General features: G+C 41.2%; 1 protein-coding gene across 2 annotated transcripts in view; it reads right to left on the bottom strand.

Annotated features, from left to right (window-relative positions):
- RORA (RAR related orphan receptor A) overlaps positions 1-27,602 on the bottom strand; it is a 552,151-nt gene that overhangs the window by 38,836 nt on the left and 485,713 nt on the right. For both annotated transcript variants that reach the window (XM_075897683.1, XM_075897682.1), the window contains exon 3: positions 2,322-2,407. In XM_075897683.1, coding sequence (XP_075753798.1) covers positions 2,322-2,407 — 86 coding nt within the window. The remainder of the gene's footprint in view (positions 1-2,321; positions 2,408-27,602) is intronic.

Here is a 27,602-nt window from a genome sequence, read left to right as displayed (position 1 = left end):
GGTGCCAGTGGGGACAGAGTTCTGCAGCTGGGGGCAGGGGAGAGGGAACAGGATGCTGGGAGGAGAGAGGACAGGTTTCTGCAGGTGGGGACAGAGTTCTGTGGCTGGGGACAGAGGAGTGGGGACAGAATGATCAATGGCTCGATGTCAGGATGGCGGTCGATTTCTAGCAGAGTGCCCAAGGTTCAGTTTTAGGACCAGTTTTGTTCAGTATCTTTATTAATGACCCGGACAAGGGAATGGATTGCACCCTCAGCAAGTTTGCACATGACACTAAGCTGGGGGGAGAGGTAGATACACTGGAGGGCAGAGATAGGGTCCAGAGTGACTTAGACAAATTGGAGGATTGGGCCACAAGAAATCTGATGAGGTTCAACAAGGACAAGTGCAGAGTCAAGCTGTGGGGGGAGAGGTCCAGGGTAGAGATTAGGAAATCTATTTCACTAGGAGGGTGGTGAAGCACTGGAATGGGTTCCCTAGGGAAGTAGTGGAGTCTCCATCCCTAGAGGTGTTTAAGTCTCAGATTGACAAAGCCCTGGCCGGGTTGATTTAGTTGGGATTGGTCCTGCCTAGAGCAGGGGGCTGGATTGATGACCTTCTGAGGTCTCTTCCAGCTCTATGGTTCTATGATTCTATGAGTGGGGACAGAGTTCTGTGGCTGGGAAGTGAGAAGAGGGGGTTGGGAAGAGGGAACAGGGGGCACAGGGAACAGGGGGCTGAGGGGTGCCGGGTGTCAGTGAGGGCAGGGAGTCTCCTGCACCCGCCTCCTCCCAGGAATTCCCCCTCCCCCGGGTGCTGGCCCTGGTCTGGCTGGCGGGGCTCTGTGCGGGCCCCAGGTGGGGTGATGAACCCCCCCACGCTGGCTGGGCTCCCTGCCCCCAGGCTAGCAGGGCTTTTCTCCAAGCCAGCCTCACTCTAGCTGCAGCAGGACTATACTCCAAACTGCTGGCCAGCGGGGTTCCGCACTCTGGCTGGAGCATTTTCCCTGCCTCCAGCCATTAGCCCTGCAGGCTGCCAGCCATGGGCAACCTCTGTGGCTGGGGTTCTCCGGTCCAGCAACATCCGTGGTCCTGGTGGACCACATATGTTTATGGACCAAAGAGTACCGGACCTCAGAGGTTCACCTTTACCACAAATGGAGCAGCGCCTATTCCCAGCACACAGCCTGGTGGTCCTAGCCAGGCAGGGGGACAAAATGATTGCCTACTCCCTGTGAATTCAAAATGGTGTTTGATGCAGGGGCATTCATTGTCATAACTGGAACACCACCACAATTCATTTTGCTAATTTGGGATGATGAGTGAGTCCTTTTGGGTAACATGGATGCTAAATAAGGAGAAGGGGGGTGGGGGGGCATGGACCAGCCGGGGAGGAGGCGGTGGTAACCTTAGACAGGGAGCCTTTGCTTTACCAGTTCAATCTGATTACTGTATTTGGCCATATTTGCAGCATATCCACACTAGTGGCAATGTTAATGCTGAATTTATTTAATCTGAGTTGAAAAATACTGACCCCAAACAAAGAGAGAGTTAACATTGCAAGAGAAATCTTAGTTTAGTAGTGTTTAAAAGATTCAACTTCAGGAGAGAAAAAAAAAACAAAAAAAACCAAGCCTAAACCTCACACAGCAATAAATTGCACCACAATGAAAAAAAGTTGCCAGCAGGAAGGTTTTATATCTTTAATAAAAACCAACAACAACACCACCACCACCACCACCACCACCACCACCACCACCACCCACAATTTTTCTCATCTCATGCTGTTTTCTATGCAGGATAAAATATATGTAAAAGTAAGGGTAATAAATTACAAACATATGTTTATAAAGGGAACGTAAAAGCCTGAAATCGTAAGTACCACCTTTCAACTACATTTCTTGGCAACTTGCCAACCCCTTCTCCCCCCATAAAAAAACCCCACCAACCAAACCCTCAAAATCCCAATAATATATTTAACATAAAAATCAAGGAATCCACAAATTCCACCTAACTGAATCCATACAACAGATTCTTTGTGGCTTGTTGGAAAGGTCTCATCTTTCTAGACCTCCTCTATTCATTCAGTGTCAGTTTCCTGTCACATCCACTGAACAATGGGAAGTCAGTCCTATGATTTTGGAAGCTGTCCCAAGGGCTTGGAAAAAAATTACTTAGGAATCCAAGCTTATTCTTAAACTGTATTTTAAACTTACAAATTTGTTACTAGCTTTATCAAGCAAACACAATCAACATCACAGCCAAACAAAATTTGATATTTACAAATGGAGAGAATCCAACTCAAAAGGGTAAACACGGATTCCCCCCTCCCCTCAAGCTTACCTTGCAGCCTTCACAAGTAATGACACCATAATGGATTCCTGATGATTTGTCTCCACAGATCTTGCATGGAATAATTTCAATTTGAGCTGTAACGGAAGCATGCAACCAGTTAATTACATTTTCTTTTAAACACCTTATAAAAGCGTTCCCTGATCAGCATTTGTACAGTGAAAACTAATAATCTTCTAAACATTATACTGCATTAACTATTCATTGCTGAACTGTGAGGGTCCCCCTAGAGTCTTGGACTAAATTATGGCTGCTCGTTATATAATAGCTTTCAGGTTATTAAAATGGGTCATTTGAGAAGGTGTTAAAAAACCCACAACAAGGCTAGGATCAGCATTTCAAAGCCAAAAAGAAGTGGGGAGTTCACATTTTGGCTCAAGAACTAAATCGATACTAAAAGGATTTCCCCAATCTCCTTTCCTCAGAATTTTTCAAAAAAGTGTATAAAATTTGTCCTAGCTGAAAATCCAGGATTTGAATGGAACGCTTTACATGCAAGTGTCATGGCTAGTTTTATAGCCAGATAAATATGGTAAATACTGATAGCATTTTAAAGTAAAGATCCCATATTCACAATAATCATTGGTGTATTAATACTCTAAGACTGAAGGAGGGAGGAAAACATGGCAGTACTCCAGGTGCACTGCAATATGTGTTCTCTTCTGTCTCTGTATTTCTCTCCCTTTCTTGAGGAAGGGCCACAGATAAGCTCGATGAAAGCACTGCTTTGTTACTGGACTAACAGCAATTAGAATTAAATTTACCATGTTATGAAACTATCAGATTTCATCAAGTGCTCACCTGGAACAGTAACACATTAGCAGAGAGTCTGTTCTGCGTAAGTACCTAGGAATACATCCTCAAAGTCCATGGCTGTGTCTAGACTGGCAAGATTTTCCGCAAAATCATCTGCTTTTGCGGAAAAACTTGCCAGCTGTCTACACTGGCCACTTGAATTTCCGCAAGAACATGGATGATCTCATGTAAGAAATCAGTGCTTCTTGCAGAAATGCTATGCTGCTCCCATTCGGGCAAAAGCCCTCTTGCACAAATCATTTGCGCAAGAGAGCCAGTGTAGACAGCACAGTACTGTTTTGCGCAAAAAAGCCCCAATGGCTAACATGGCGATCGGGGCTTTTTTGCGCAAAAGCGCGTCTAGATTGGCACGGACGCTTTTCCGCAAAAAGTGCTTTTGCGGAAAAGCGTCCGTGCCAATCTAGATGCTCTTTTCCGAAAATGCTTTTAACAGAAAACTTTTCTGTTAAAAGCATTTCTGGAAAATCATGCCAGTCTAGATGTAGCCCATCAGTACACATGGTCAGGACTTTTCACCAAGCATCAGTAGTGTTTCACAATACAGAATTCAATTTACTCTCTGTGCACATGCACACATATTTTTTTAAAAATGGTGTGTTCCAGAGTGCTGTTGCTTCGTACACTCCGTCTCCCCAACTTCTGAAACTGATTTGTGCAATATCTGAGACCAGGCTATAATCAATTAAATGGGGCCATTCCATCCATGAATTTTTCCAAAATACAATGGCGTTTATTTTACTATGAGAACAGTTAATCTCTAGCAAGGAGTTTAAATCCATTAAATATTGCCTGATTGCCTCTGAGAGGCTTTATACTTACTTTGTTGAATTTATAGTTGCCCAACAGTAAACTTCAAAATACCTTATATCATTGAATAGTTTGGGGGTACATTTACTGCATGAACCCTTGCTAAGAAAAAGGCTAACGTGTCTGCTTTTCTCATTAGAGATTGTGTATTGGTCTATGTGCTATTAAGCACCTTGTACACTGACAGCGTTAAATGAATATTTGTTAATCAAGCAACATCTCTTTTCAGTTTTTTTCCACAGTTTAGGGTCATGTATGTTATTAGAAGGACCAGCAAATATTAAATGAACAGGTCTTAAATTTACTCCAAGAATCTGACAAAATAGAACGTTCCCCAATCCATACAAAATGGAGTGAACAAAGCAGCTACTGAAGAGTAGGGACTTGCTTCCCTGACTCAAACACTAGCTTCTACATGCTAAGCTCTGGAAACCAGCATCAGCAACTGTGCAACTATACAGCTTCTCTGACGGTCCTGTACCAGTGGTTCTCAGACATTCACGCAATGCGGCTCTGACCAAGAGCAACAGATTCTATCCTGGGCACCTCCTGCTTCCAGATGTTTAATCCCACAATTTTCCTGGGGGTAGCTATAATGGCAGGTTGAAATAAAGTGTCATATTAAGATTCTTAAAGAGATAGCGCCTCTGGAGCCTTGGAAAACTCCTTAATTTCACTTTCCTGTTCTGGTCACATACTGAAAACAACAGATGAAGAAGCTACAGGAAGTGTTCATTATTTTATTAATGTATGATAGACATTAGTTATTACTATACCATCTGAGTACACCCTCACAACAGGTGACATTTCATTATCGTTACTTTACACACAGGAAACTGCATGGGTATTAAGCAACTGGCCTAATACTACAAATTCTAAGACAACTTCAGGAATAAATCTTCCAGTTCCTACTTCTGTACCTGAACAATAAAACCATCTTTCTTTCCTGCTGTTGTAAATTAACATCTCCTTCCAACACCTGTTACCAGTCAATAAATAAGACTCAACTGCACAGATAAACCTCATTATATTTTTAATATTCCACTTCTGAATATGTAATTGCTGTGTCATTACATGTAGAAACTGATGATATAAACTACTGTTTGTATGTTATCACTAATGCATTTCTTAAAGTCTCATCTGAAGTTTAAGCATGCAGTAGTCATTTTTTCCACATTGTTAAGCAAGAGGACATTTGCAATTTGTTTCTGTTTCTGGAGGAATGTAACATGCCTTCACAGAGCTGGCCTAAGGCTAAGTGATGAATAGTCTGAAAAGGGCAATAATGAGCCTAAAATGCATTGTCTGGAATGTCCTACTGCTATAATGAAATGGAATTTACATAAAACACAAGAAGGGAAACAGTTATACCCTGGCCATGGAAGCATTTACTGATCATTATATATTAGGGTAGTGGCACTAAATTAGATACATTTTTAGAACTCTGAACTTGTCATAACGTAGATTATCTTTAGTACACTTAGTTTAAATTATCACACAACATTTAATACTTCATCTATACTTTTAACTTTTGAGCTACAATTCAGTGGAAGGATCTTCTGAAGCATAAATTGTTCAGGATTGCCAGAACCAATAACTGTATTACAAATTAATGCAAGGTAAGACATCAGAGCAATTACTGCTTTAAGTGGTTGCTTTTGCAAATCAATATTAAAATAGAACCCCATCACAAGTTGATATTCGTTCTGTAAAGTTATTAAAGGACACAGTTAATTTATAGCTAGTGAATGCAAATTGTCTGTACATAAGCTATGTGTTTTTTTCTTGAAAGGAGGAAAACATGGTAGCTTCTCCTTTCCCATTTTTAACGTTGGCATAAATATGCATTGCTAAAATCCTGTTCATATGCAAACAGGACACATGGGAAACATTTTTGCTTGTCAAGAATATGTTACAATTTGAGTTACTCCCAGTCCCAGCTTCAAATTTTTCTGCACTATTAATGTGAATTGTGTCTATTTTGTGTTTTCACATGTATACAGTAGTTTTTTTCAGGTTATATAAAATACTGTAATTCATGTTTTAAACTAGAATTAGCTTAAATTACAGTTTACAAATCCAGTCTCCCAGGGTGGTGGCTCAGACTGATTTTGGTTCATGCATGAACAAATTATTTCTTCCACGTGAACTGGAGAAAAAATAAACTCTTGTGGTTGCTTAGAAACAGCTATGGATACCAAGGTGACAGACATAGTTTATACTGGTACATTTGAATACTAAGAATATTTCATATTGTGAAAAAAATATTCCAGGACCCCACTGCGAGTGTCCTGTGCAGGAGACAGTGGCACATTACCACACAGGAAATGTGCAGCAATGAATTGACCCAGTGTCTCCCAAGTGGTAGGCAAATGGACTAACCATTGGACACTCCTTTCCCATCCATCCCTGATGTTTTGATTTGGATAGGGTTGCCAGATGGTTTCAACAAAAATACCGGACACACTTGACATTACATCGCAATCTACATTACATCTTATTTAGAAAATGCAGGACATTTATATTTATTCATTTATATTTTCTCAATTTGCTTCCCAATCAGAAAACTCAAATACTGGACTGCCCAGTTCAAAACCGGACATCTGGCAACCCTAGATTTGGATGTTTTATTGACTCCCTCCTGGACATCTGTTTTAGTTAATGCAGTTTCATTACATCTGTATTTTCAAAAATAAAGTTGTAGGACTACTTCAGGCTAATTCCAAATGCACACTCTAAACAGACTAAACAACAAATGGTCTGGTAGCACTTTATAGACTAACAACACCTGTAGATGGTATCATGAGCTTAGCACAGTCTGTGCTTCATTCCTTCCCTCTGCCCAAATCTGGAACAGTCTCCGGAACTTCTCTACCAAGAATCTTCTCTCTAGTGCTTCCTTAAGCCCTCCTTCTCCAAATTATCACCCTGCTTTATTAACTGTCAAATCCTTCCAACTAATGAAATACTGTCCTGTGTCTTGTCTTGTTCAGATTGTAAACTCTTCAGGGTAGAGGAGGAGTCTAACTCTACATTTGTGAAGTGCTGTGTAAATTTACGGTTCTTTAAAAGTTTAACATTTTATTATCTGTGTTGTCCTGCACAGAAGCTCAAATGAAGACCATGGCCTGATTGTGCTGGGCATTGCAACAGACAGCCTTTGCCCCCATTTTTTTTGGTATAGTTTAAACAGAAAAGACAAAGGAAGCATTATTCTCATTTATAAATGAAAAACTGCAAAACAGAGTAAGGCTCTGATTCAGCAAAACACCTAAGTATCTTATCAACAGAACTGGTAGGAAATTTTCTGATTAAAAAAAGGTTTTTTTTTTCCTGAGGAAAAATGTGGTTCTGCTGAAAAGCATTTTTTTCTGTAAGAAATGTCATTTGACAAATTTGTTCCTTTCCAAGTTTTTCAGAACAACAACAACAACAACAACAAAAAAAATAGAGAAACAAATTCCAATTTTTTTCCAAAGTTTTCATTTTAAAATGATAAAATCCCTATACACTTTTTGATTTTTTTCCTACTGGCAAAAGGAGACAACCAAATTGTTGCTGTAAGGGGCTATTGTCTACACTACACCATTTTTTCAGAAAAATAGTTGTTTTTCTGAAAAAACTTCACTTCCATCCACACTGCAATTGTGTTTTTTCAAAAAAATTTTTTTGAAAGAACAGAGGGGTTTTTCCAACATTGGTAATCCTCCTTCTGTGAGGAAGAAGCCTTTTCCCAAAAGAGCTCTTTTGAAAAAAGGTGTGCGTGGACAGGGAAGAGGGAGCACTTTCGAAAGGGAAGAGGAAAAAGCACAGATGCCCTGGCGGCCACTTTGCCCATCGTAATCACAGCTTAAATGCAAGATGGTGCCCATTCAGTGTGGATGCTATCTTTCGAAAAAGCAGATAGCTTTTTTGATGTGCTTTGGCAGTGTAGACATGCTCTTTCGTAAGACTTTTTTCAGAAGATCTTTTCTGGAAAAGCTTCTTCTGAAAGAAGCCTGCAGTTTAGACATAGCCAGATGAGAAAGAAAACTTACAAGTGAGAAGTTGATTTTAAAAAATGGTTCTTCTCTCCCCAAACATTCACACTTACTATTTTCCAAATGAATAGTAACTTAAAGAGCTGGGAAACAAAAAGATAGAAAAGTGTTCTTATCCCCAACCCTTTTGCAGAGGCTTAGAGTTTCCTAAGGAAAAAACGTCTGACTGGAAAAATTTTATGGGGGTGGGAGAAAACAGTTTTCCAGGCAGTCTGTGCTCATGCTCCCATAACATTGATTCCTGCTTTGCTGCGTAGAGATGGATTAATGCACCTTCTTAATTGCTTTGCTGAATTGGACCTTAAGGGCTAAAACCATGCCTAGCACCTTGGCTCCAATCCTGCAAAGTTCTTATGCATGTGCTTTACTTCAAGCACATAAATAGTCCCATTTATATTACTGGGACTACTTGCAAGGTCAAAGTTGCTAGATTGACTCTTCAGTGACTTGTTCAAGGAGTTCATAGTAGTCAGAAACTAAGCCCAGATCGCTAGGGTTCCAGTCCAGTACCCAAGTAAAAAGAGCTTCCTCCTCTCAATATAATAAATATTCCTACATCTGGGAAAGATGTTTTCTACTTCATAGGCTGTGCAAAATTTCCTCACCCCACACATTCAAATAGGGTGTTAGACTAACCATTCATTTTAAGAATACAAACTGAGCTAACCTGCTTCTGAAAGGCTGTGATTTGTGCCATACGTCATTGCAACTGTTGTTTATAAGTATATTGATGAAATTAGGAGTCATACATATTCATTGACACAAACAAGGTATGTGTAATGTGCTGTGTAAGGCGAAAAAAAATCTGAGCACAAACTGAATTAACAAGGAACAATTTTACTTATGTAATATTCTAATCCCTTGCATTTCAGCTTCATTACCTGAACAATTTGCTCCATCATCTACCCTAAGTAATTCTACTCAGCTGCTAATTTCTTTCCTCCAATCATCTTCAGTTTCACTAAAAACTAAAAGCTAGTGGCAGCACAGCTCCACAAATATCATCAATGTGTTACATTTAGTGATCAGCTGACTGTTTGGATACATTAAGCTATAACAACTTTGTTAGACACATGACATTTATTTTGACAAACTCAATGGGCCAAATTCTACTCAGTTATGCAGGTACAATTCCACTGAAGTCAATGGGTGTGGTACATTGGTGGAAACAAGAACATCAAAGCATTAATTAAAAACTAAATACCAGGTATAAAAGCTCCCCGGTATGCTTTGCTTAACCTCTTTGTGCTTGAACGCTGATCATCGCTGTCAGAAGTCCACTCTACACTATAGCATTACATACCACTAGAAAGTTATTCAGTTTTTAAAAGAATATGAAAGTACATAGAGAGAGAAACTGTATGGGGTAAATTTTCTGAAGGATGGAGTCCAGGCCTACTCTTCCTTCTGGCATAATTTGGGCCCATGAAAATTTAAATCCTTCTTTCTGATTTGAGTGTGCCACAGGGCAACTATGCTCTACCATTCAGGTTCATAGACGATGCCCTTCTCGCTGGCATTGGTGTGTATTGCTCTGTATTAAACCACAAGAAGCAATATACAAATTACACATAGCTTGAGCTGTGTTACTGAATTAAGAAACTTGATAGAGTAACTGCAGGCTATAAAAAAGATGGTCTGAATTTAACGGATCTGTGCAGTTGACTAACAGATGGAAAATTTAAGTTGCCAGAGCATCAAAATAGTTTGCAAGCTTATAAAAACTACATTTTGGGCTTAAAAAAAACCCACGGATAAACGTTACAAATGGCTGGACCAATTTTCTTCTGTGAATACTTTTAGAAATTAAAAAAGAAACGGTATAAAGGCAGATTCTCTTATAAGATAAAGCAGCACAACTCTCTAGAGCAGCCTAACACATAGGAAAGACAGGCCATATGTCAAAATTAAGTAACAGAGGGGTACAAAGTTCAGTCCCTTCCCCATCTGTATAGTCCATAACAGGGTCAACCATGAGTTGGCTTGATCTTCAGACACATGCAGTTACTAACTGTGGGAAAACTCATTTGCATAGAGTCTACCACCTCTTGATTAGTTGTGTAACTCTAAAACATTTTCATCTTGCTCCTAGCTCTTACCCTTCTCTTGGTTTTACGTTGATCTGAGCCAATTTCTCCCCTCTCCAACCAGTGTTTGACTTTTATCCATACATCCAGACACACTTCCACTGGACTTCAGCCAGTCATTGATTTCATTAATGCAACTGATGGTATTGTGAAAGGATAAAAACATTGTATCTTTTTATGCCCTTTACTGGTGCCTGTTTGCTTTGAAGACACAGTTAGTTACACTTACACACACAACAGGACACCAGGGATGAATATTAGGTTTTTTTATTATTATGCAGCAGAAACCTGTCATGAACTGAACATAAGCACTTCTGCCACCCACAAAATGCTGCTGTTGCAAGGAAAAAAGTCATCTACTTTGCACCTGAAAATAACACATTGTTCCCAAATGCTTGCTGAGGGCATGAAAGGGAAAAGATGGCTCTTGCAATGAACAGTAGTCACAATATGAAGTCACTACACTAAGCAATAAAACTATATCAATGGATTAGAACCGTCATATCTAGAGAACACGTATGTCACTGCTGGGTACGAGAGCATATAGATGAACAAGGACAGCCAATACTGAAAATGGTTGCACCTACGGTGAACATCCAAACAGCTTAAAGCATTAACCATGTGTGTTTTAAATATCTCCCCCAATTTGCTGTATATAATGAAAGTTTTGGACAATGTTTGCTCTTCCTGTGGGAAAACACAAAGATTGCTATTGCTAAAGAGTATCCAAAGTCAATGATTTCTTAAAATCCAGTCAAACATTAGTTTTGGAAAGACCAAAAAAAAAAAAAAAAAAAAAAAAATCAATCACATGAACTAAATAGGTAAGGAAAGATAGTTCACATTTCAGTTTTTGCAACTTAGAAAGCAGCGTGCAAGCAGAGAACACAGCTATTCATGAGAAACGTTGGACCAGGTTCTTAGCTGATGTAAATCAATTTATACAAAATACATTTTATTTCCATGCTCTTGTGAAGGACTGCAAGGGTGTGTGTGTGTGTGTGTGTGTGTGTGTGTGTGTGTGTGTGTGTGTGTGTGTGTGTGTGTGTGTGTGTGTGTGTGTGTGTGTGTAAAAGCGTGCTATCATCCAAAACTATTGGAAAGCAATTTCCTTGGAAAAAAAAAAATCTCTCTTCTCTGTCTGTTAAGCACCCTTAAAAAAAACACACACACAGTTTTGTAAAATTACAGAAGACTGGACATTAAAGAAAAATTAATTCTTTAGATTAGTCTTTTTAGTGTATATTGTAACAACATAGCAAGATACTCATCTTGTGACATTCTTTGACAATAAGACAACAAGCATTAAAAAAAATTCCAATTACCAGTTGTAATGACAGATTCTGCCCTTCTCCCTGACAGAGAAAATGATTCAGTCACCAGCCAGCCACACTGTGTAGCATAGTCATTAATTCACTGCAGTTATCAAAAAGGTGAAATAAAATTACTGCAAACTGGGGAGGGAGAAAGAGCAGAGAAAGGAGAATCATAGAATCATAGGACTGGAAAGGACCTCGAGAGGTCATCGAGTCCAGCCCCCTGCCCTCAAGGCAGGACCAAGCTCCGTCTACACCATCCCTGACAGATGTCTATCTAACCTATTCTTAAATATCTCCAGAGAGGGAGATTCCACCACCTCCCTTGGCAATTTATTCCAATATTTGACCACCCTGACAGTTAGGAATTTTTTCCTAATGTCCAATCTAAACCTCCCTTGCTGCACTTTAAGCCCATTACTCCTTGTCCTGTCCTCAGAAACCAAGAGGAACAAATTTTCTCCTTCCTCCTTGTGACACCCTTTTAGATATTTGAAAACCGCTATCATAACCCCCCTAAATCTTCTTTTTTCCAAACTAAACAAGCCCAGTTCATGAAGCCTGGCTTCATAGGTCATGTTCTCTAGACCTTTAATCATTCTTGTCGCTCTTCTCTGTACCCTTTCCAATTTCTCCACATCTTTCTTGAAATGTGGCGCCCAGAACTGGACACAGTACTCCAGCTGAGGCCTAACTAGTGCAGAGTAGAGCAGCAGAATGACTTCACGAGTTTTGCTTACAACACACCTGTTGATACAACCTAGAATCATATTTGCTTTTTTTGCAACAGCATCACACTGTTGACTCATATTCAACATGTGGTCCACTATGACCCCTAGATCCCTTTCCGCCATGCTCCTTCCTAGACAGTCGCGTCCCATCTTGTATGTATGGAACTGATTGTTCCTTCCTAAGTGGAGCACTTTGCATTTCTCTTTATTAAACTTCATCCTGTTTACCTCTGACCATTTCTCTAACTTGCTAAGGTCATTTTGAATTATGTCCCTATCCTCCAAAGAAGTTGCAACCCCACCCAGTTTGGTATCATCTGCAAACTTAATAAGCGTACTCTCTATCCCAAGATCTACATCATTGATGAAGATATTGAACAGTATGGGTCCCAAAACAGACCCTTGAGGAACTCCACTTGTTATCCCTTTCCAGCAGGATTTAGCACCGTTAACAACAACTCTCTGACTACAGTTATCCAGCCAATTATGCACCCACCTTATCGTGGCCCTATCTAAGTTATATTTGCCTAGTTTATCAATAAGAATATCATGCGAGACTGTATCAAATGCCTTACTAAAGTCTAGGTATATGACATCTACCGCTTCTCCCTTATCCACAAGGCTCGTTATCCTATCAAAGAAAGCTATCAGATTAGTTTGGCATGACTTGTTCTTCACAAACCCATGCTGGCTATTCCCTATCACTTTATTACCTTCCAAGTGTTTGCATATGATTTCCTTAATTACCTGCTCCATTATCTTCCCTGGGACAGACGTTAAACTGACCGGTCTGTAGTTTCCTGGGTTGTTCTTATTCCCCTTTTTATAGATGGGCACGATATTTGTCCTTTTCCAGTCTTCTGGAATCTCCCCTGTCTGCCATGATTTTTCAAAGATCATAGCTAAAGGCTCAGATACCTCCTCTATCAGCTCCTTGAGTATCCTGGGATGCATTTCATCAGGACCTGGTGACTTGCTGACATCTAACTTTCCTAAGTGATTTTTAACTTGTTCTTTGTGTATCCTATCTTCTAAACTTACCCTCTCTCTGCTTGTATTCGCTACGTTAGGCACACCTCCAGACTTCTCGGTGAAGACCGAAACAAAGAAGTCATTGAGCATCTCCGCCATTTCCAAGTTCCCTGTTACTGCTTCTCCCTCCTCACTGAGCAGTGGGCCTACCCTGTCCTTGGTCTTCCTCTTGCTTCTAATGTATTTATAAAAGGTCTTCTTGTTTCCCTTTATGCCTGTAGCTAGTTTGATCTCATTTTGTGCCTTTGCCTTTCTAATCTTGCCCCTGCATTCCCGTGTTGCTTGCCTATATTCATCCTTTGTTATTTGTCCTAATTTCCATTTTTTATATGACTTCTTTTTTATTTTGAGATCATGCAAGATCTCCTTGTTAAGCCAAGCTGGTCTTTTGCCATATTTTCTATCTTTCCTACAGGGCGGAATTGTTTGCTTTTGGGCCCTTAACAACGTCCCTTTGAAATACTTCCAACTCTCCTCAGTTGTTTTTCCCTTCAGTCTTGCTTCCCATGGGACCTTACCTACACGTTCTCGGAGCTTATCAAAATCTGCCTTCCTGAAATCCATTACCTCAATTGTGCTGGTCTCCCTTCTACCTTTCCTTAAGATCATGAACTCTATTATTTCATGATCACTGTCCCCCATACTGTCTTCCACTTTCAAGTTCTCAACTAGTTCCTCCCTATTTGTTAAAATCAAATCCAGAACAGCTTCTCCTCTGGTAGCTTTTTCAACCTTCTGAAACAGAAAGTTGTCTCCAATGCAGTCCAGAAACTTATGGGATAGCCTGTGCCCCGCTGTGTTAGTTTCCCAACATATGTCTGGATAGTTGAAGTCCCCCATCACCACCAAATCTTGGGCTTTGGATAGTTTTGTTAATTGTTTAAAAAAGGCCTCATCCACCTCTTCCACCTGGCTAGAAGGAAAGAAGTATTTCCATGCAAGGTCCTGTACATGCCAAAGCCACGGTATTATAAAACTGGTTTGACGGTTTCAACAAGAAAAGATTTCCAAGTTTAATAAAATGGCAAGACCATTCTGTAACATGTTAGCATCTCATGCAAAACAAAGCTGGGATCCTTTCTCCAGGGCCTGAATAGCATATTGATAACATGACGCTTTCTTTACTTTTAGCTGTGTGGGCCATCCTAGGCATGAATGGAGTGGAACAGATCAGGGGTATAATCAATATGCAGCATGATTCTAGATACCATTTCACTGAACACTCTCATTTAAGAAATGGTAATAATGTGATTATCCTAAATCAGAGTTAACATTGTTTAGGTCAGTGGTTCAGAAGATGGGCATTCTATTTTTGATTTCAGTGATGTTCTGCTGTGCTAATTTAGACATCCTTCTGTACCTCTACTTCCCTTCCTGTATAATAGAAATGATTATGCTCTATCCCCCACCCAAATATCTTGAGCCTTAGTCTTTACAGTCAAATCCTATACATGCTTGACATGGGGAAGTGACTGCCCAGTAATGCCTACTAAGTGAAACACTGCAGATACTCCCTGCCTCAAGATTCTCTCTTTCTCTCCTAGGAGTCATATTGCTCAAACATCCAGCTGGGCCACTGAGTTCAATCCTCTTTCAGGATAACAAGCCTAAAGAAAAATCCCAAACAAAAGGCTCTTCTGACCTTGGGGGTTTTGTCTGCCCCTTCTGGGTTGCCATTCAGTTTCTCAAGCTCTGCTTATGTAGGAGGCCCCAGCTCTTCTCTGGCTAGATTCTCTGTCAGCTGGCCCCTTTTCCCAAATTGTCCTCAGAGTGCACAGGACAACCCTTTTCCACTAGAGTCTGCCCTGCCACGCTGGTCCCTCCCTTTCTCCCAACAAACCCACACTGTTTGAGTGAATGGACTGTCTTGCCTTGCCCTTTCTCCAAGGATTCTGGTCTTGAACTTTAAACTCACAGTGATGGGACATCCTCTCCCAAGAACTATTCATTTCACAGGCCACTTCTCTATCAGTATGTCCTAGGTCCATGCATCTGTCAGAATTTTCAGAGTGTTAAAGGGCAACATCACATCACAGGGACGAGCTGACCACTAGGCACCACTAACCTTAAGGGAGCATATTGTTCATAAAATATTGCTATGATATGAATATAGCATAACTAAGATGTGTTTATACAAGATGGATCATATGAGGTATCATTAAAAGGTTATGATCTCATGAATGTGTTTATCCAATTTGCACACACATATTATTTCAGTATCAGAAGCTAAGAACATTGGCTTTGTAACAATTATTACAACTATGTGTATATCTGGGGGAATGCCCACCAAAAAGTAGGCAATCAGCCTGAATGAGCCTTTTAAGGAGGACAATAGAACTTTGGAGATACTAATCTTCCCCCATTCTGTGGAGTTTCCTGGGATCTTGTTCTGACACAGAAAGCCCCTCAAAATTACCCCTCAGTTCAATAGCCTTGTTACCCTCTGCACTAGCACAAATCAAAGGACACCTACTGTTACTAGAAAAAAGCAGGCAGGATAGCGAATCATATTGCAATATTGTATTAACATTATTAACAAGTTCAGCTAAATTCTTTAATGCTAACAAGGTGACAGACTCCTGAATTGTAAAAGGGTCACTTGTTAGTATTAACAAGGCTAACATATGACCCACATTGTTGGTAGTCCCAACTGTTGCATCCTTTGCACATGCACACTTCTACACTTAATAACTGCAGAATATTACTTAATAAGCTGAATACGCTTTAACTGTTGCATCCCTATTCCTTTATCATAACACATAGCCTAATTGTAAGTGAACACAAATCAATGCCTAAGTCATATACCAGGGTAAAATTAAACAGGTAGGATTACTATCAAAGTAGTGTCCCTGTAAAAAGAGCATGGTCAAAGTTGCTAGATTGACTCTGTTATCATTACTTGGCTTCCTCCAGTGCCTTTGCAAAGGCATACAGACTTCAGTGCGGGTTTACCTCAGAGAGAATGGCAGGATGTGTTCCTTGGAGCACTAAGAAGTGGTATTTTGAGTGATTATGTTAAAAGCTTGTCAACTATGGATGGCATATAAGCCACTTCCTCACAAGAGAGCTGAGCTTTGATGAAAAACCACTCTAAAATCTGAATTCACCTTTTTAAAGTAAATTGAGCATAGAAACCATCTCATCTAGACAACCAAACTGAAGTGACTACATCTGCATTTTAAAATATTTTCCTTTATTTTGGCTTCATGGGAATTTGATGTCATTACAAAGATTTCCTTTGATGTTGCGTGCCAAGTAGCACAATTAGTTTCTCATATAAAGATATATTCTGTCTAGTTTACATTTTCGTATTAAAGTGATTCATCTAATAGATGTATAATCACAACCAAACACAGGCAGAAAGTCTCAGAATAGTCAAAAAGCTTCCACTCACTATCAAGAAACTCCTCTCCCTCCAAACAGATCTTCTTGGGTCCATTTGTGCCAATATTCTATAAGTTATGTTTCTTATAATATTTGGCTATTAAAAAACACATCAGTATTAAAAATCAACAATTCAGGATAAACAGAGCCCTCTACTTGACTCAAGTACCATCTTTTTACACCAATCTCTTTACCAGATCCAGGGAATTATTTTAACCAGCAATAAAGAATATTTTTAAAAAATGTGTTTTTCATCAGCACCATCTCCAATATGCCAATACTCCTTTCCTTTTCAAAGGAAATTTAATCAGGCCTCTTAAATAGTGAGACAACAATTTCAGAGGATGCCAAATCCACAGCTATTGTAGTCAATTACTTACTTAGTTTCTAGTGGTAAGCACCAAAATTGTTGATTATAATAGATGTTCTCTCCATCTGAAGGGAAAGAAAAATATATCTATAAAATTCCCACTGATAGTTATAAGCAACAGGATAATTTGCCACTCGTGCATTTCTTAACCTGTAGATGTCACTGTAGTCAATCTATACTGGACAGTAGGAAAAGCAGCTTAAATATCAGTGTCTACTCTTTTTCTAATAGACATTTGGTTATGGACCATCTCCAGTTTCATTCAGTCCAATGCATTTCAAATGAATAACATTATTTTTCTCTCCGTAGAGAGCTGCTTCCCTCTCAGGATGAGTGAGTGAGGGAGTGAGGGAGCGAGCGAGCGCCTGCACCCTCTGCCCCTCTTCCCAAAAGAAATATTGATGTGATGGATAAGTGTCCCCTTCTTCCTTTGTGGTCATACTTAGCTTCTGAATAGCTTCTGCACATCCCCAGACTGTCTCCCACCCCCAACCTCCAAAGAGCACAAAGAGCAGGAGCTCTGCTCAGAGGGTGATGCTGATAAGATAATTAAATTCACAAAGTGAGGAAATACAAAATGTCTTATTCCAGCAGTGATGTTAACTCTGCAACACTGTACATCTTAAATACCTCAGCAAATACATCGTGATGCATAAAGAATAACTTCACTGATATATAGATCACTGGTACACCCCTCCTCGAACAACATGATCACAACTGGTCACACCATTCCAGAAAGAAAATAGCAGAAATTGCAGAACATTCAACAAGAATGACAAAGGAAGGAATTGAAACACTCATATGAAGAGAGACTGAAAAGCCTGGAGATGTTTATAACAGAGCTACTCAACTTTGGAAGCCCCCGGGCCCACAATGATCTTCACAGCACATGACAAGGGCGGCAACTTAAATGTGGTGGCATATATATGCAAATAGCTTTTCACATTGATGGACATGAATACAAAGATTTAGGCAAGACTACACAAAATGCAGGCCCTATTTAAGTCAGTTCTGCTGATATTAATAAAAGGCAATATCTACCCGATTTCCACTCACATGACTATACTTTTAAATGAGAAATGACAGTTCAGGAATTAACTACTAAAACGCATCTCAAAGGAAAACCATTATATTGACCACTTTTTTGTTTTGACTCCCATCCACAGGCCCCAAACCACAGAGCAGGCCACAAAAAACCCAAACCACACTGCAGGCCACAAAAACAATGGGCCACGTGCCACATGCTGAATAATTCTGGTTTATAGCATAATAACGGCCATACTGGGACAGACCATCCAGCCCAGTATCCTGTCTGCCGACAGTGGCCAATACCAGATGCCCCAGAGGGAGGGAACACAACAGATAATCCTCATGTGATTCCCTCCCCTGTCACACATCTCCAAAGAAACAGAGGCTAACCTCCATGAAACTATCTGGCTCTTTTTTGAACCCTGTTAAAATTCTAGCCTTCACCATATCCTTTGGCAAGGAGTTCCAGAGATTAACTTGCGCTGAGTGAAGAAAAACTTCCTTTGGTTTGTTTTAAACCTGCCACCTATCATTTCATTTGATGACTCCTAGTTCTTATATTGTGGTAATAAGTAAATAACTTTTTCTTATTCACTTTTGCCACACCAGTCATGATTTTATAGACCTTTATCATATCCTCCCTTAGTTTCCTCTTTTCTAAGCTGAAAAGTCCAAGTCTTATTTTGTAGAGAAGATGAATAAGGGAATTGACACGCATATTCAAAACAGTGAATCAGACCAAGATGGTTTATTAGGAACTTCTTTGAGTAGCACCTTTAAAAGCCTCATGTTGCTACGTCCCTTGCAAATACATGGTCAGAAACAATCCTTCCTCAAGAACTAACAATCCCAACAGACAAGGCCAGAAAGAGGAAACAGAGGCACAGATAGGTAAAATGAATATCACACAACAGGTCTGCACAGCTGGGAACAGAACCAAACTATCCTGACTACGACCAATGCCAAAGCACAACTAATCTGTGGAATTCATTGCCACAAGGATTGTGGATTGCCATGGAGGATTTAGCAGAATTTCAAAAGGAATTGGACATTTCTATGAGTAACAAGAACATCTAGAGTTGTTATAGTAAAATGTTAAAAACAAACAAGAGTTTTGGAAGGGTTAAAACCTCAGTGCTTCATGACACAAGTCAGACTACTTATTGGGAAAATTATCCTATAACTAACTGTAGTAAGTTGAGGGTCAGCAACATGGAGTCAGCAGGCCTGAATAGAGGCCTGTAACATGAAAGCAGCCACAGGCCTAGAATCTAGTAAGCAAGACTTTGTTCAGGAACACAGGAGCCAAGAAAGAGGCCCTATTGATAACTGTGTGATTGTGTAAGTTAGGTCGAGCATGGAAAGACACAAGGAGGTACGGACTGTAAGCCAAAGGGGAGTAGACATTTAATAAGAAATGTCTTGGAACAAAGACTCCCCAAAAACTAATGCACATACCGACCTAGGTTCAGGACCAGGTAGAGATTGACAGCATGAACGATAGTAAGTATGCCCTCCCTCCCTAAGGTGAGGGGTGGTAACTAGGCAACAGAGGGTGGCAACCTGGTATGTAAAGAAATGATGTAAGTTGTTTATACCTGTCTATAAAAGGACACCGCAAAGGGTGCTCTCTGTCCGACCTTGGGGGGGGGGTGCACTAGGCGCCTGAACGGCAGGTGTCATTGCCTAAACTTACAGAATGCACAGTAGCTTAACTTTGACTAACTGCTGTTAATATCTGATATATGGCAATAGGCCTGCTCCATGTTAGTACCTTGTCAACGCGGGCCATAGTGCCCAGTGGCCTAACATTGTATTGATCTCTGTTACCAACTGGTAGAGCTTCGCATTTGACAATAAACCTGCTCAACTGATTTCAAACCTTGCCTGCATCTGTCATTTCCAGGGCCTCTCAGACATCTCCTGTGTTGACCCAAGTGCACGGGGTCTAACACTCTAGATAAAGGGAGTACCGATTGTTACGCACACAGCCGAAAGTTGATCATCACCGACCGTGTGGAGGTCCTGTCAGGAGCGTGCCAGGACAACCCTGACCAGACGACGCTGACACTGACAGTTCAGGTACAGGACACCGAGGTACGACACTAGCCATTGTAGGTTTCTTGCACCTTTCTCTGAAGTATTCGCTACTGGCACTACCAGTGACAAGATATTGACCTAGGTGGACTTTCATCCAGTCTGACAATTCCTAGGATACAAATATTAATCTATCTAACCAAAATACATTCATGAAAATATAAGAATACAGTTGCTCTATTCCTAATAATGGTAGTATTTAAGTAGCACCAATTGGGTTTTGAAGCTTATACTCCACCTTGTTGAACAGGAGAGCAGAGGGGACAGTCTCTTTGAAATTGATCCTCCTGCTTGGCCAAAGACAGCATATGGCAATCAGAAAGCAAACTGATTGCAAAATTTAAAAAAATGTAAGGTCTGATTCTGCACTGTGCTACGTGAGTTTCATGCTGGAGTGACTCCATTAAAACAAATGGAGTTACATTAGCATAACACTATAGTAATGCAATAGTGGTTTGGGTCATTCATCTTGATAAATAAGAGCTCAGAATTTTCAAAAGGTTGTCAACTGTATAAAAAGTAGGGATGTTAGCGACTAGTTAGCTTTAAGCCGGTCCCCCTCAGCACTCTCTCTGTAAGGGGCAGGGGAGGCAGAGGCACAGCATGGAAACGCGCACTGGGCTCGCGCTGTTCCCACTACAGGCACTTCTGCTTTTGAAACGTACAGGAGATCTCTGGGGCACAGGAACCAGTGCTGGGGTGGAGCCCGCTTGAAAGCCAGTTCCCACCCAGCACCCTATCCAGGGTGCCGCCTGCCCCCCTCCTCTGAGGCGGTAAGAGGGAGGATAGGGGGCACCGCTGCAAAGCAATCCCTGTCCACCGGAGTCCCAGCAGGGAGTTGGGCCCCCCATGAACAGGAGCTGTTGCCAGCAAGCAGCCTCTGTTCACGGCAGCCAGGGCTGGCCAGGGGCAGGGGCTGCTCAAGCAGTAGCACCTGTCCATGGTCAGTCCTGGCTGCTGCAAACAGGGGCGGTTGCCAGGGCAGTCTCTGCTCAAGGTGGCCAGCTCACCGGCAACAGCCCCTATTCGCAGTGGACAAGGCTGTCCGCCGCAAACGGGCTGCTGGACTCAATGTGAGCTGGGACTGAGCAGTCATGGCTAGTGCGGATTGCTGAGCCCCTGCATTTTAAATGTAGTAACAGCCCAACGGCTCTTACTACAGTTAAAACGCATAGCCACAGCACGGGTGGCTCTGGAGCGGCACTTATAGACTAATCGTATAGTTGATACAAATTGTATTGACTATATGGTTAGCCAGATAATCGCATTTTAACATCCTTTGTGTATAATCGTTTCATCTAAATGACTACATGCAAAGCCTCCCTTCGAGACAGCAGTGGGGGGGAAGTGGGAACCGGTGCCCGTGGGGAGCATAACTGTTTCTGCGGAGCTGCCTGTCCCCCACCCCCACGCTGCTGCCAATGGTAGCGAGGCAGCAGCGCAGAGGGTGAGGGGGCAGGCAGAACCAGTACACATGAGAATCCAGCTTTCAAGAAGGCTCCCCACATGTATTGGCTCCCATGGAGCCACCTGCTCCCCCTCGCACTGCTGCCTCTAGCTGCACGGGAGGGAGGGGGGACAGGTGGGAGTTGATACATGCAGGCGACTGACTTTTAAGCTGTCTCTGTGGAGCTACCTGCTCCCTCTTGCTGCCTCCTACAGACGCAGCAGCACGGGCGGGGGACAGGCGGAATGCTAGAGCAGCCTCTGTCCGTGGTGTGCCCGGGCTCCCTGAAGACAGGGCCTGTTGCCCCCATGAGTCAGATTGCGTGGTGAGCCAATTTTTAAACCAGGTCCCCCTCATGGACCATCTCTGCCTGCCAGCCTGCCTCTGATGTAGAGGCAGCAGGGCAAGGTGGCTGCTGGCCCCACCCCGAAAAGTATTTTAGTAATCATATTACTGCAAAAAATTGTTGTGGCTACACAATTACTAAGATACATGCTAACAAACATCCTTAATAAAAAGGTACTGAAGCATCTGCTGCTGCGGATTCCATTATTTTAATCCATATCAATGATTTTCTTCCCTCTTGGACATTAACAAAACAGATTTTAGTTTGCAAAATATTTCCATGAGACATTTCAATTTGCCACATGTAAATTTGCCCAGCAATACCCTGAAATCAGCAGTTCCCAGATCTAGGAAATTAGCAGGCAGAAGGTGCAATGTGATGTCCAAAGCAATGGCAATTCCATAGGCTGTGAGAGATTTTAACTGCTTAAATATCTACTGGACGTGCTCAGATGTAATTTTTCTATCACTAATAGGTTACAGCTCATTTCAGAATGTTTACTTGAAACCATGTACTTGCATGGCTCCCTATTAGAATGATGTCCATGCCAAGTTGCAGAATTAAGATGTTTTTGTTGTAGACCTTTTCTGTGGTTCCTACCCTCACTCTACAATGTTTTAAAAAATAGCAATGTTCAAAACTGAGAACAAAGCTGAGAAATCTTCTGTCAGAGACCAAACAGACAATTTCATCTCCTTCCCCTCCTAAAAAAGAGAATAGTTTGGAAAACTGTAAACCTGTGAAAAAAAGGGGGAGATTCTAATGGAAACTGTTTTCCAACCATGATTAGAGTAAGTGCTACAGTCTACTGGCATCCATAATAATTGGTTATTTTGCATACCCACATAACAGCATTTAATTTCTTGCCTGTGAATGATAAAGCCACCTCAGAGTGTAGAAAAACACATCTCATTGCTCTCAATATTAGTACCGATTATTTAAATTTGAAAAAAATACACGTTTCCAAGGTATTTTCACATATGAATATTTTATGTTGCATCAAAATGTATCTAATATCAAATTTTACAGCAGCAGCATGATAATATATTGATGAAACTTATGAGAGCCTCACTAGTACAGACCCCTAGTTACAGGACACCTCATAGGTCAACTAAAGTTAAATTTTACATATGCAACACTAACAAAGTCTTCCAAATGACAGTGACATCATAATCTGCTTTAGATACCGAGGTGCCAAGATTAATGATTACGTAAATTCATCTCAGAGTCCAGGAACAATAATCAGCTCTACTGGTTTTATTTCTGTACACAGGCTATTAGAGTCAGCTGACACTCCAAAAATCCAATTTAAAGTTGTTAAAACTCTTTTATGTATTTATTTGAAGTTGGAAAAAAACAGACATTTAAGAAAAGAAGAGTATGATACACTAATTTCATTCCCTTACCCATTTTGCTTTAAGCCAAATATTACTTTAACAAATGTGAAATAATGGCTGTAGCAACAAACATTGTTGAAAGAACAATACCAATAAGATCCTAATGTTTTCAAAGGGAAATTTTAAAATGAGTGAAAAACAAAAATTAGCAAATTAGGAAGGCAACTGTGCTGAGCCCAAGGTTTTTAAATGACATTAGTCCCCAAATGACTGGTCTCTCTTAACAATGAGCCTACAAGGTAATAAATAACAGGGCTCCATCCCCAACACAATGATTCACACAACTAGGTCTCCTTGTTTGGATGAGCTGTATTACTGGCACTCCCAGACACCATTCTCTCATACAAGAAATTAGAGCTTCATTACACTCATTAGTCCACAATTGCAAATAAACTTATGTCCGCGAAAGTTTCACAAAATTCAAAATAGTCACTAATTCTAACGAATGTAGGATTGAAAATTAAGATTCGAAAAGTGGCTATTAGGATGCTCTTTTGTTAGGCAATGTGACAGGAAGAATAGGGAATATGGGCCTAGGGTTTTGTCTGGTTTGAAGCAAACAGTTCTGCTTTTAAATTGTTTGTATTGTGCCTGCGTCTCAAACAAACTCAGATGTGGTTTGATGCAATCCCAGATGTGGGATCCCATTTCGAAGATGTGCCACGCTACCCGTCCTACAGCAACCTCACACACCTGTTGGCAGGGACATAGTGATGCTCTTTCAAAATGGCATTCTTCATCCTGGCAGGGTCAAGATCACCCCATTCTCAGAAGTATTGGAATATCCAGTATTCTGGGGATGCATTAGCTCCTTCTATGTGCCTGCTTTCCAATCCTTCCACACAGGTACATCTAGACCCTCTAATGCCAATGGTACAAGCTGGACACCAAGCAGCTGTGAGGGATGAAACCAGCCAATTACACGTGCAGTTGCTGAATGGGCACTCTGCACATCATGTGCCTCTCTCAGTGGAGCAATAAATCACATAGTCCCTCTAGCTACATCTACACTATGAGTTTTCTCGGCAAAAAGTATGCTAATGAGGGACTCATTTGCATGAGTCGTGATCTCATTAGCATAGTTTCTGCCAATCTGTTTTTGCGTTGGGGTTTTTGTGCAAAAAACAAGCAGTGTGGACATTTTCTTTTTACGCAAAACTCCCTTTTTCTACAGGGGGAAAAATTCTGTTGAGAAAAATAAAAGGGGGAGACCAAAGTTGTTGGGGGGGGGGGGTAAGGACCCCGAGAGTTGTTAAGCAAAATAAATACATTTTTAAAAAACCCAGCATGGCCCCTTTAAGAAATGCCTTTGAGGCTTTTTGGCCCTAACAAGCAGCTATCTGACATCTTTTCCTGCTCCGAGCCAGACAGCTTCCCTATGGAACCAAGTAAGCACCTGGGATTTTCGCCTCCTGGCCAGGGGGGGAAAAAAAAAAAAAAAATCAGAAAATACCAGACATTTTAGGTGTCCGGTATTTTTTGAATTTTTTTTTACTGAACAGGAGGTGAAAATACCAAACTGTCCGGGTCATCTGGCAACCTTAGTGATCTGCTCAGGGAACCAGAACTGCCTGCATTTGGCGGGGCCTGCTCCAGTGGCAGAGAGATTTTGCAGCTGGCTGCCTGCTTGGACTGACACACACACAACCTGCACAATGCCGTCTCCACTCCACTTGCAGATCTTCAAACGCCCATTCAAGCATGTGGGGCTCTGAATTCAGAGGAGCGCATACTCTGGGGTGAGATAAATGATGGCAGTGTAAATGCCAGAAAGATAAGTTCCTATTATTTCTCTGTACTTTGTTAATTGATTTTATTCACTTTCATCTGTTAAACCCTGTTTCTTTAAATTAAGTAAAGGTATGTTCATTCTAATTTAATCTATCTATATATAAAATTTATAATTTTTGTCTTTGAGTTAGATCCAGATTATTGCTGGAATAATTTTATTTCTAGAGGCTCCCAAGGCACACCATTAAGTGTGTACAGGGCCACCCAGGTGGAGGCACCACCATTGTATATTCTTTAGGAGCAAAGGACTGCTGCAAAGGGGTGGATAGGGAATCCCTAACTAAACAACATCACCACTGAGGAACTCAGGCTCTCCTTTATACTTAAAAACATCAAGCACCCAGGTACACGTGTGACCTGCTCCCGAGTAACCCAGGGGAAACTAAAGGGGGTTACGCATGGATGTGGGCCTCTGCTGGAACATGTTTTGGTCATCCCACCAGTCCATTCTCCCTCTACTATTAGGGGGAACCTGTAGTGTTTCAGGAACTAGGGATCTCCGGAGACAATTGTCCCAATTCAGCACTGTGGTATTCCAGGTTCACTTCCTTGGTGTCAATGGAATTCTGAGACAACAGCTGTGAATCAAGCCAAAGATGAGAGTTCTTACATAGAAAAGACCCATATATTGATGCAATGAGATGCTAATTCTGATATTCTTGTTTGGGCAGTGGCAGATCTGTGATATGCTCTCCCCCTCTTTGTTGCAACTCCATTAGGATAATAGCCCCTGAATATGGGGTTGATATGGACTAAGGGCAAAAGTTTTTCCTTTATGGTTGCGAAGAGATTTTTGTAATGTTCCCTAAGGCAAAGTCAATTAAGTGATCAGCTTCTCTAGCATAGATGCAGTTAAGTGCTGGTATCTTCCCACTAAGTCAACAACTTTGCATGCCTAACTTTACATTTAGAAATTACTGCCATGAATGCTCCAGTGCCTTCACCCATTATCTTTGTGATCCTACCTCTTTCTAACAAAAAGGGAGAAAGCACAAGACATAATAACAGTATGAATATGAACTCAGCATAGATTTCAATTACAGTGATCACTTAAACATAAGCTGATATATTGACTAGCTGATGCTAATAGGTTTTGATGCTTTCAAAATTACCTCGGTTTTTCCATCACACCTATAGCTGGTAGGGATGTGATAATGTAAACGTACAAAAAGGTTAACTGATAAGCTCACAGTTACGCATAGCCCTCCTCCTCCCCCCCCCCCCTTCCCTGAAAGAGGCAGCAGAGCGTGTGTGCGCACGTGCAGGCAGGAGCCACTGCTCACCTGTCCCCTCCTCCCCACTGCTGCTTCTGATACAGAATGAAGAGGCAACTCCTGTTGAGGCCTATGGGGGAGAGGGGTCCTGAAAGAGATGCTATGGACAAACAGTGAGGTAGATCACCTTAGACCCCTACAAAGAATTCTGGATCAAGGGCCAGGAAAGGCAGGTTCCCCACTACAAGAGCCTCTCCTTTTTTGTTTAAAGTTGGCCAACATTCACAGCACTGCAGTAGTCATCCCCAGATTCATCCTCAACATACCATCTGCCTTGGAAGGCACCGGGGGGGAAGCGGGGGTTTGGGGAAAGTTCTGAGTGTTGGGAAGTGTGTAACTGGTTGATTTATTAATATTTAGTACTTAGTTAACCCTAACCCTTTCCTTTCCCAGCTGGTATTTTCCTGCCCAAATAGAGCCTTCCTTTGCTGTATTGTTACTTTGGGGATGATCATTTCTTTGCAGAGGTTTGTTTTGATGCGCTGTATTATTTCTTGTAAACTGGGTTTTACGCTCATTTTGCCAGCAGTGGTAGCCTTTATTAATTTCCCCAAGGGACAGTACCCCTAGTCTGTGTCTAGATTACATCCCTCTTTCAACAGAGGGATGTAAATTACGAACTTCAAAATTGCAAATGAAGCTGGGATTTGAATTTCCCGTGCTTCATTTGCATAATCATGTAATGGCGCTCTTTTGAAAAAGCACTACTTCGAAAGTAAAACCGCGGTCTAGATGCAGTTCTTTCGAAAAGGGAAGGCTTTTTTGAAAGATCCTGTAAACCTGAGGTAAACAGGATCTTTCGAAAAAGCCTCCCCTTTTCAAAAGAACCGTGGTTTTGCTTTCGAAATAGTGCTTTTTCAAAAGAGCACTATTACGTGATTATGCAAATGAAGCACAGGAAATTCAAATCCCGGCTTCATTTGCAATTTCGAAGTGCCTAATTTACATCCCTCTGTCGAAAGAGGGATGTAATCTAGACGTACCCCTAGTGTTTAAGAGACAGTTAGGAACCACTATGAATGGAATCATCAGGCATCAGAAAAGAACTCCGGACCCATCCTACATGAGGAGAGAGGAGAAGTCACATCACACAACAAGCATCGTGAAGAAGTCTTGAGCCGCACGCCCGGGTAGAGATTACACATGTTAATTAACATGATTTAGCACTCCAGATAGACCAGAGTTATCATACCAGCTGGTTGTTGGAATTTAGAGTTATAATGTGTTAATTTGCCAATTTCAACAAATATTGATTGCACTTTTTGAATGGAGTTCTCCATTTAATAAGAACATTCTCATTTCAATATG

Source organism: Pelodiscus sinensis, chromosome 14 (assembly GCF_049634645.1).
Source record: "Pelodiscus sinensis isolate JC-2024 chromosome 14, ASM4963464v1, whole genome shotgun sequence".
Classification (NCBI taxonomy): Eukaryota; Metazoa; Chordata; order Testudines; family Trionychidae; genus Pelodiscus; species Pelodiscus sinensis.
The sequence above is the reverse complement of the archived record's forward strand: the minus strand, read 5'-3'. Positions and strand labels throughout refer to the sequence as shown.